This window comes from Neomonachus schauinslandi, chromosome 11, assembly GCF_002201575.2.
Source record: "Neomonachus schauinslandi chromosome 11, ASM220157v2, whole genome shotgun sequence".
In the NCBI taxonomy this organism is placed as follows: domain Eukaryota; kingdom Metazoa; phylum Chordata; class Mammalia; order Carnivora; family Phocidae; genus Neomonachus; species Neomonachus schauinslandi.
This window is the reverse complement of record NC_058413.1, coordinates 48,343,316-48,354,968: the sequence shown is the minus strand read 5'-3', so window position 1 is coordinate 48,354,968 and position 11,653 is coordinate 48,343,316. Positions and strand designations below refer to the sequence as shown.

The window sequence follows — 11,653 nt, the reverse complement described above, 5'->3', positions numbered from 1 at the left end:
GTTTCCTTTGGTGTGCAGAAGTCTTTTCTTTTGATATAGTCCCAGTAGTTTATTTTTGCTTCCCTCAGGAGACATATCTAAAAGAATGTTGCTATGGCTGATGTCAGAGAAATTACTGCCTGTGCTCTCTTCTAGGATGTTCATAGTTTCAGGATTTACATTTAGGTGTTTAATCCACTTTGGGTTTACTCTCATATATGGTATAAGAAAGTGGCCTATGTGGCACCTGGGTGGCTCAGTCAGTTAAGCATCTGCCTTTGGCTCAGGTCATGATCCCAGGGTCCTGGGATCGAGCACCACATCAGGTTCCCTGCTCAGCAGAGAGTCTGCTTCTCCCTCTCCCTCTGCCTGCTCTCCCCTGCTTGTGTGCTCTCTTTCTCTCTCTGTCAAATAAATATATAAAACTCTTAAAAAAAAAAAAAGTGGTCCAGTTTCATTCTTGCGCATGTGTTGTCCAGTTTTTACAACACCATTTGAAGATACTATCTTTTTGTTATTGCATAATTTTTGCCTCCTTTGTTGAAAATTAATTGACCATATAATCATGGGTTTATTTATGGACACTCTCTTCTGTTCCATGGATCTATGTGTCTGCTTTTGTGCCAATACCATACTGTTTTGATTACAGCTTTGTAATATATCTTGAAATCTGGGACTGTGATACCTCCAGCTTTTTTCCTCTTTTTCAAGATTGCTTTGGCTATTTGGGGTCTTTTTTGGTTCCACACTAATTTTAGGATTTTTTGTTGTAGTTCTGTGAAAAATGCTGCTGGTATTTTGAAGGGATTGCATTAAATCTGTAGATTGCCTTGGGGAGTATGAACATTTTAACAATATTTGTTCTTCCAATCCATGAGCATGGAATGTCTTTCCATTTGTTTGTGTCTTCTTCAATTTCTTTCATCAGTGTGTTACAGTTTTCAGGGTACAGGTCTGGTTAAGTTTATTCATAGGTATTTTATTGTTTCTGGTGCAATTATAAATAGGATTGTTTTCTTAATTTCTCTTTCTGCTACTTCATTATTAGTGTATAAAATGTAACAGATTTCTGTACTTTGATTTTGTATCCTGCGACCTTACTAAATTTATTGATCAGTTCTAGTAGTAGATCTAAAAGATTACTTAAAGAAATCATTCAAGCATCAGGGTTATAAATAGTATCTAGCTCATAAAGTTGTTGTGAAAATTAAATGAGAGCAAAGTATTGGGCATTTGACAATGTCTGGCACACAAGAGTTACAGCTTGTGATCCTTTTGTTGTTCTTCTGTGACTATTGCTATTATTGTTATTATAGCTGATCCTCACAGTATCTCAAATGGTATTATTATCATCATCATGCTTTTATGATGAAAAGGCTAATGTTCAGAGAGGAGAAGTAGCTGTCAAAACGTGGAAGATGGCAGAACTAGTATTTGAAACTAGGGTCATTTAACTCTTGCTGCCTATCACTTCAATCATATTTCACACATATGCAATTAGCAAAGATGAATATTGTATACTTGATTCATATTTGTATTTTCTAGCTCATTAAACTTTCTACTCTATCCTTCAAACATGCTTTTGACAAGGATATAACACCAAAATAAGTTCCTTTGTTTCTGCTTTCACTGCAGCCCAAGTCCATAGTAGATAGTAGTTATTTCCATGTGGCTTTGCCTTGGTATATCACTGGAAATTTATACTTTCCCTCTCGCAATTTAAATCATCTATATATCAAACCTTTTGACCTGTTGTGGCGGACATGAAAGTGTGCTGTTCGGATCCCTCTCCAAGAACAGGTTCACTGCCCAGATGCAAAGGAGGTGATTATCTGACTGCTGTGTGCTCTTTCACAGTCAGACTGAGCTTCCAAGTCAGGCCACACTCTTCTGGGAAAGCCCCAAGTCAATGACCAAGCAAGGGTCTTGCCAGAGAAACAAAAACTGAAGGAGTTCATGACCACTAAAGGAGCCCTGCAAGAAATATTAAAGGGGACCCTTTGAGTGAGAAAGAAAGACCAATAGTTACAAAGACTAGAAACAGAAAATCTCCAGAAGCAATGACTTCACAGGTAATACAATGGCACTAGATTCTTATCTATCAATTACTCTGAATTTAAATGGACTAAATGCTCCAGTCAAAAGACATAGGGTGTCAGAATGGATATAAAAACAAGACCCATCTATCTCTGCCTGTAAGAGATTCGTTTTAGACCTAAAGACACCTGAAGATTGAAAGTCAGGGGGCAGAGAAACATCCATCATGCAGAGGGCCATCAAAAGAAAGCCAGAGTAACAATATTTATATCAGAGAAACTAGACTATAAACCAAAGAATGTAACAAGAGTTGAAGAAGGGCACTGTATAATAATAAAGGGGACAATCCAACAAGAAGATCTAACAATTGTAAATATTTATGCACCCAACATAGGAGCACCAAAATATATAAAACAATAACAAACATAAAGGAACTCATTGGTAATAATACAATAATAGCAGGGGACTTTTACACCCCACTTACAGCAATGGACAGATCATCTAAACAGAAAATCAGCAAGGAAACAATGGTTTTGAATGACACACTGGACCAGATGGACTTAACAAATATATTCAGAACATTTCATCCTAAAGCAGCAGAATACACATTCTTTTCAAGTGTACATGGGAAATTCTTCAGAATAGATCACATATGATGTCACAAATCAGGCCTCAAAAATCCAAAATATTGAGATCATACCACGCATACTTTATGAACACAATGCTATGAAACATGAAGACAACCGCAAGGAAAAATTTGGAAAGACCACAACTACATGGAAGTTAAACAACATGCTGCTAAACAATAAATGGGTCAACCAGGAAATCAAAGAAGAAATTAAAAAAAAATACATGGGAACAAATGAAAATGAAAACACAATGGTACAAAACCTTTGGAATGCAGCAAAAGTGGTCCTAAGAAGGAAGTACATAGCAATACAGGCCTACCTCACAAAGCAAGAAAAATCTCAAATAAACAACCTAACCTTACACCTAAAGGAGCTAGAAAATGAACAACAAACAAAGCCTAAAGCCAGCAGAAGGGAAATAATAAAGAGGAGAGCAGAAATAAATGATATAGAAACTTTAAAAAAAAAACAGATCAATGAAACCAGGAGGTGGTTCCTTGAAAAAATTAATAAAATTAATAAACCTTAGCCAGACTTATCAAAAAGAAAAGAGAAAGGATCCAAATAAATAAAATCACAAATGGTAGAGGAGAAATAATAACCAACACCATAGAAATACAAACGACTATAAGAGAATATTATGAAAAACTGTATGCCAACAAATTGGACAACCTAGAAGAACTGGATAAATTTCTAGAAACATATAAACTACCAAAACTGAAACAGGAAAACATAGAAAACTTGAACAGACCAATAGACAGCAAAGAAATTGAATCAGTAGTAAAAAAAATCTCCCAAAACAAAGTCCAGGGCCAGAGGCTTCACAGGTGAATTCTAACAGACATTTAAAGAAGATTCATACCTATTCTTCTCAAACTATTCCAAAAAACAGAAAAGGAAGGAAAACTTCCAAATTCATTCTCTGAGGCCAGCATTACCTTGATTCCAAAACCAGATAGAAATGGCAGTAATAAGAGAACTATAGGCCAATATCCCTAATGAACATGGATGCAAAAATTCTCAACAAAATACTAGCAAACTGAATCCAACAACACATTAAGAAGAATCATTCTTTTTTGTTTCCTTTGGTGTGCAGAAGTCTTTTCTTTTGATATAGTCCCAATAGCTTATTTTTGCTTCCAATTTATTTTGCTTTCAATAATCAAGTGGACTTTATTCTTGGGCTGCAATGGTGGTTCAATATTCACAAATCAATCAACGTGATACACCACATTAATAAAACAAAGGAATGAAATCTCGCCATTTGCAACAACATGGATGGAGCTAGAGAATTTTATGCTAAGCAAAAAAGTCCATCAAAGAAAGACAAATACCATGTGATTTCAGTCATATGTGGAATTTAAGAAACAGAACAGATGAACATAGGAGAATAGGAGAAGGGAAGGAAAAATAAAATAAGATAAAAACAGAGAGAGAGGCAAGCCATAAGAGACTCTTAACTATAAGAAACAAACAGGGTTGTTAGAAGGGAAGTGGGTGGGTGGATGGGATAACCGGGTGATGAGCATTCAGGAGGGTACTTGATGTAATGAGCACTGAGTGTTATATGCAACTGATGAATCACTAAATTTTACCATCTGAAATTAATAATACACTACATATTAACTAAATTAAATTTAAATAAATTTTGGGGTGCCTGGCTGGCTCAGTCGGATAAGTGTCTGCCTTCAGCTCAGGTCATGATCCCAGGATCCTGGGATCGAGCCCTGTATCAGGCTCCCTGCTCAGTGGAGAGTCTGCTTATCTATCTCCCTCTGCCCAACCCCCCACTCATGCTGCCTCTCTCTTTCTCTCTCTCTCAAATAAATAAATAAAAGTTTTTAAAAAATGTGAATGATGAGAACCTATGATCCTTTCAATAGATGCAGTAAAAGTATTTGACAAAGTACGACATCCATTCATAATAAAAACCCTCAACAAAGTAAAGATAGAGGGAACATACCTCAACATAATAAAGGCCATATATGAAAAGCCCACAGCCAGTATCATCTTCAATGGGGAAAAACTGAGAGCTTTTCCTCTACAATCAGGAAAAAGACAGGGAGGTCCACCCTCACCAATGGTATTTAACATAGTACTGGAAGTCAGCCTCAGCAATCAGACAGCACAAAGAAATAAAAGGCATGCAAATTGGCAAGGTAGAAGTCAAACTCTCCCTGTTTGCAGATGACATGATACTCTATAAAGAAAACCCAAAGACTCCACCAAAAAATTGCTAGAACTGATACACAAATTGAGTAAAGTCACAGGATATAAAATCAATGTACAAAAATCTGTTCCATTTCTATACACCAATAATGAAGCAGCAGAAAGAGAAATCAAGGAATCAATTCTATTTATAATTGCACCAAAAACCATAAGGTACCTAGGAATAAACGATCTGTATTCTGAAAACTATAGAACACGTACAAAAGAAATCAAAGAGGACACAGAGAAATGGAAAAACATTCCATGCTCATGGATTGGAAGAAAAAATACTGTTAAAATGTCCATATTACCCAAAGCAATCTACAGATTTAATGCAATCTCTATCAAAATACCAGCAGCATTTTTCACAGAGCTAGAACAAACAATCCTGAAATTTGTAAGGAACCACAAAAGACCCCAAATAGCCAAAGCAACCTTGAAAAACAGAAACAAAGCTGGAGGCATCGCAATTCCAGACTTTGAGCTATATTACAAAGCTGTAGTGATCAAAACAGTATGACACTGGCACAAAAGTAAACACACAAATCAACAGAACAGAATAGAAAACCCAGAAATGAACCCACAACTATATGGTCAATTAATCTCTACAAAGTAGGAAAGAATATCTAATGGAAAAAAGATGGTCTCTTCAGCAAATGGTGTTGGGAAAACTGGACCACTTTCTTACACCATACACAAAAGTAAACTCAAATGGATTAAACACCTATATGTGAGCCAGGAAACCATTAAAATCCTAGAGGAGAATACAGGCAGTAATAACCTCTTTGACATTGGCTGTAGCAACTTCTTACTAGATATATCTCCTGAGGTAAGGGAGACAAAAGCAAAAGTGAACTATTGGGACTACATCAAAATAAAAACCTTGTGCACAGCAAAGGAAACAATCAACAAAATGAAAAGACAACCTACTAAATGGGAGAAGGTATTTCCAAATGACATTTCCAAATGACATGTTAGTATCGAAAATGTAGAAAGACTTTATATACCTCAACACCAAAAAACAAAAAAACAAAAAAACCCCATAATAATCAGTTAAAATATGGGCAGAGAACATGAACAGACATTTTTCCAAAGAAGACATCCAGATGGCCAAGAGACACATGAAAAGATGTTCAACATCACTCATCATCAGGGAAAAGCACATCAAAACCTCAATGAGATACCACTTCACATCAGTCAGAATGGCTAAAATTAACACCACAAGAAACAACAGGTGTTGGTGAAGATGTGGAGAAAGGGGAAGCCGCTTGCACTGTTGGTGGGAATGCAACTTGGTACAGCCACTCTGGAAAACAGTATGAAGGTTCCTCAAAAATTTGAAAATGGAACTACACTACAATCCAGCAATTGCACTACTAGGTATTTATCCAAAGGATACAAAACACTGATTTGAAGGGGCACATGCACCCCGATGTTTATAGCAGCATTATCAACAACAGCCAAATTATGGAAAGAGCCCAAATGTCCATCAACTGATGAATGGATAAAGAAGCTATATTATATTTTTGCAATGGAATATTACTCAGCTATCAAAAAGAATGAAATCTTGCCATCTGCAATGATGTGGATGGAGCTAGAGAGTATTATGTTAAGCAAAATAAGTTAGTCAGAAACAAATACCATATGATTTCACTCCTATGTAGAATTTAAGAAACAAAACAAAAGATCTGGGGCACCTGGGTGGCTCAGTCATTGAGCATCTGCCTTCAGCTCAGGTCATGATCCCAGGGTCCTGGGATCGAGCCCCACATCGGGCTCCCTGCTCGGCGGGAAGCCTACTTCTCCCTCTCCCACTCCCCCTGCTTGTGTTCCTGCTCTCACTATCTCTCTGTCAAATAAATAAATAAAATCTTAAAAAAGAAAAAAAAAGATCATAGGGGGAAAAAGAGAGAGGCAAACCAAGAAACAGACTCTTAACTACAGAGAAAAAACTGATGGATACCGGAGGGGAGATGGGTGGGGGGATGGGTTAAATAGGTGATGGGGATTAAGGAGGGCACTTGTCCTATTGAGCACTGGGTGTTGTATGTAAGTGATGAATCACTATATTGTACGCCTGAAACTAATATTATCCTGTATGTTAACTAACTAGAATTTAAATAAAAACTTGAAAAAAAGGAAGTGAATATTTGGCTTGGGATTTAGACTTTCAGGGATTTTATTCTCCTGAAAGGCCTTATTTAGTTGATCCCCTAAGGACTATGAGAAGGAAATTTCTGGACAAACACTAAGAAAAGATTTCCAAGTGTCTGTTTAGTGCCCTACTGAAAAGAAGATTATGCAACATTTAAATATTATTCAAACTGGTTTTGACCATTTGATACCAAAATTTCTTTTTGTGAAAATCCAATCAGTTTTGCATCTCCACTTCTCATTTTTGGCAGAGGCAGTAGTAACTAAAAAATTGTTTTTCCCACAGCTGAACAACAATGGGAATAGTGTTTTCCCCTTTATTACCATCCCTGGAACAGAAACTAAGGACAATAGGAGCTGATGTGATATAGATTCAATATAGGGGCCCCTCTATCTATGAATACCAACATTAAAATTGCAAGCAACCATCAAATGTCCCAAATGTTGCAGATGAGAAATTATTCTAGGGAAGATCACACAGTTAGTGATGTGACTCAGGACCACAGAAAATATGCACAAATAGCTAATCACTTGGTTTCCCACAATAAGAGAAATGAATCATCCTATGTTTAAAACAAAGTGTCTGGGGGCACTTTGGGCCTACAAAGGGAAACTTAACAAAAGTCTCTAAAAACAGTAGTCTATAAGTGAAAAAAGATAACTAGTAGTATCAAGTGAGACTTCAGGGAAGTTCTCATGTAGTTCTTCACTCACATCATTGGGTGAATATCTGGAAATAAACCAAGAGAACTCCTGTTTTGAATAATAATCTGTGTGACTCCATGAAGTAGAACCAGTTTGGTCTCCTCAGAATAACTCTTTTTTTCCTGCTCATTCATGGAATAGACTTTCATCCCAGAAATAAAAGTCTCATCTACGTACTGGTGTCTTGAAGCTCTACCAGGTTAGTGCAGCAGAGTGGGCCTTCAGGTCACCCTGAAAAGTTATAATGACTTTGAAAAGCAGTTCTGCCATAGCTATTAAAACTTGTAAGCATACATGCCCTTCATTCCATCAGACCCACTTTAAGGAACCTATCAGAAATAAACATCAGTAGTTATGAAATGTATGGAACTAGATGTTTATTGAAGCTTTGTCTTTATGATGACAATCTCGTAATGACCTAGATGATCATAATAGAGGAACAGATTAACTGCTGTATTATATATTATATAAAAAAGGAATGACAAGAGTACACTATCAAAAATACGGATCCATAATATATAATTGACCTTGGAAAAATAATAAATGAAGCATAATCATACCAAGGAATGCAGAATGTTTGGCCATTTATTACATTTAAATAGAGTTCATGCAGTGACCAAATATCACATGGCTTCTCAGAGCATTCAGAATGGGTGTGAATCCATTTTTCTTCGCCACAATTTCATCAAAGCTTTTTTCATCTCACTGTTTCTCAAGCTGTAGATCAGTGGATTCAGCAGAGGTGTAAGTGATGTGTAAGTCAGTGACATGACTTTCTTAGTTCCTGGGGAGTAGCCAGATTTGGGTTGTAAATAGGTCATATTGGCCGTGCCATAGAAGAGGGTCACAGACGTGAGATGGGAGGCACAGGTGGAAAAGGCCTTTTGCCTCCCAGTGGCTGATGGCATCTTCAGGATGGCAAAGAGAATCCGAATGTAAGACAAGAGAATCAACACAAAAGGAACCATGATAATCAAAATGGTGCCAGTGAATGCATAGATTTCAAACAGAAAGGTATCTGCACATGCGAGTTCTAGCACTGGGGGAGTCTCACAGAAGAAATGATTGATTTCATTGGGGCCACAGAAGGGAAAACTGAAAACCCATGTGGTCTGCACAGTAGCCACCAGGACCCCTGAGGCCCAGGAGAACATTACTAATTTCATGAAAACCCTTTTGTTCATAATCATTGGGTAGCTAAGAGGATGACAGATTGCAGCAAATCGGTCATAAGCCATTGCCCCCAGGAGAAAACATTCAGTGCCACCAAAAAGAAGAAGGAAATACATCTGTGCAAAACAGCCTGCAAAAGTAATTGACATTTTCTCCGTGGAGAGGACCACCAGCATTTCAGGCATAATGACTGCACTGAAACTCACGTCCACCACAGACAAGTTCTGGAGGAAGAGGTACATGGGAATGTGGAGGCTCTGTTCCAAGGAGATGCTGACTATAATGATGGCATTTCCCAACAGAATCACCAAATAGACAACCAGGAGAACCCCAAAGAGCTGCTCTTGGAGTTCTGGAAAGTTAGAAAAGCCCAGGAGGATGAATTCAACCACAGAGCTTTGATTTTGCCTTTTCATTTCGTGGTGGAGAGTATTTTGTTTTTAGGGACATTGTATACAAATTATGAAGTCACAGTCCAGTAGCTGAGAGTTCGAGTCAGAAATTCTTGGCAGAAGATGTCATAATGAGTTCATTTTGACAAATCTTCAGGTTGGCAAATCTTGAGAATTACCAATATATTGTAAGAGTGAATCTTTCAAATACAAATGAAATGAGGAATTTTGGCTCAGAAATCTTGCTTTCGAGGTATGAAATAGCAGGTGTTCTCTGGCAACATTTTTGCTAGGTTGAAAATAAATCCTATTTTTAAAACATAGAATCCGTTGTCCATCACATTGATGTATGCATCTCTGTTCTTTTTAATTGTATTTCATATGTGAGTTTTCCAATAAAGATTTTGAAATAAAAAGCAAAAAAAGGCAAAAATCTATAACTATTAATTAAAAATTAAAACAAATTTTGATTAATATTATAAATGCCAAAGTTCAAAATGCATTTATATTTCTTTGTTTAAAATGAGATACATGAATAATATACCCAAACAAATAGAGAAACACTCAAAAGGGGTTGAATTTTAAATGCATTTATTTCAGATGAACATAAGTAAATTGTTCCAAGCGTATCGACTTTTGGTTAGAATGGGTCTGACTAATTATACTGAAATTTTCCTGAATGGAAAACTTTAGAGGTCAGTTCTCCATCGCCCATCCTTGTGACCATAAAATGGATTTTGGGCTATACAAAATTCCATTTATGGCTATTCTGATCCTGTGATTTAAACTCTCTCTCTCTCTGGCTCTCTCTCTCTCTCTCCCTCCCCCTCCCCCCACCACACACACATTATTAGCAAGTTCATTTAACTAGTAATAATTCAATAAGCACTGATTGTGCACCTACCATGTGGAGCCTGTGTACCCTCAAAGATACATTTGTGACATAAGTTTGACAGCACAGCATAAAAGAGCAACCCCTACCCCCTACTCCAGCACCCTGTGACTCCCATCTCCCTGGTTTATATTTTGTCATAATACTTGTCACCAACTGAAATCACACATATTTATTTGGGTTTTATGCTTATTATCTAACTCCCCCTTCTGGAATGTAAGCTCCAGGAGGACAGGAACTTTGTTCTGTTCTTGCTGTGTTCTTGGTGCCTGGAACAGATAATAACTGATATAACAGATGCTAAACCAATATTTGTTGAATAGATGGAAGAATAAATATTAAAATTTGGAAGCCTGGTCTCTGACCTTAAGGAATCCAGTGTCTGAAGGAAAAATAAATCAAGGGAATAGAGAGCCCCAGAATTAATCCATGGCTTTGTAGATGTTTGCAGCCCCTATAGGGTTGGAAATACCACTGGATTAGAGTGTTGGGCCACAATCCTGACTCTGCTACTACCTCCAAGATGAGTTTCTGACTCTTCCTGTACTCAGGTTCCCCTGTGTGGTTGGGAGCAGGGCATTCCTTCTGGACCTGACATGGGTGTTTCTCTGATTTGTTCACAGAAAACTGCAGGCTTCCCCTCCATTCAGATGAGGGTGAGGCTGAAGGGAAGGTAGAAAAGTGGTGGGTGGGCACATAGGAGGCACACATGCCGTCTGAATCCTTTGGGGCTGCCAGTCCCAAGCACAGCTGACCATCTTCCTCCCAGTCTAGCTGCTCTTCTGAGCCCCTCTCTAGGCAGAGCACCTCACTTCTCCCCCTTCTCCTCCCCAGTCACCCAGACCAACTCTCCTCTGGCCCCAGCATCCTAGTCACTGTCAGGCCCATAGGTCTTTAAAATCTGGAGTCATGGCCTCTTTTCTTCCTCCTTTTCCTCCCCACCCCACCCTCATCATTCAGTGGTCTCATAACTGGCTTCTCCGTGTTTTGTGACTTCTCTTCCAATCTGTCCCTCACACCTCTGCCAAAATAATATCATCCTCCCTCCCAGAACTTTCAGGGTCTCCTCTTACTGGTAAAATAAAATGCCATCTTCTCAGGTTGGCATTTAAGGGAAAGTAATGGGAACAAGTGCTTTAGAAATTTTAAAAGGGAAAAATTACTTCTGAATGGAGAGGGGAAGTAAACAACCATAATCACAGGATGTCATGTGTGGAAGGGCCAGGAAGCAGAAGGAGGAAGGCAGAAAGAGGCAATCTGACTTGTTCAAATCAAAGGTGCTTGATGACATCTTAGTACTAGAATGGGGGTCTCCTGGCCTTTGGAGGGTGTTTTGAAAACTGGCAGAATTTCCTGTGGGACATGAAGAAGCCAGACAGACAAAAGGACAAGCAAGCTAAGGATATGTATTGTTGTCTTGAGCTCAGATTATTAGGACATTAACAGATAGTAAAAGGCAAGTTGATTTACAGAGTTTAACCATG

General features: G+C 38.0%; 1 protein-coding gene across 1 annotated transcript; it reads right to left on the bottom strand.

The window, feature by feature from the left end:
* Positions 1-8,356: 8,356 nt before the first annotated feature.
* LOC110576553 (olfactory receptor 10A3) lies at positions 8,357-9,301 on the bottom strand. The gene has a single exon (XM_021685736.1). It carries the CDS (start codon positions 9,299-9,301, stop codon positions 8,357-8,359), a length of 945 nt encoding a protein of 314 aa, XP_021541411.1.
* Positions 9,302-11,653: the final 2,352 nt, after the last annotated feature.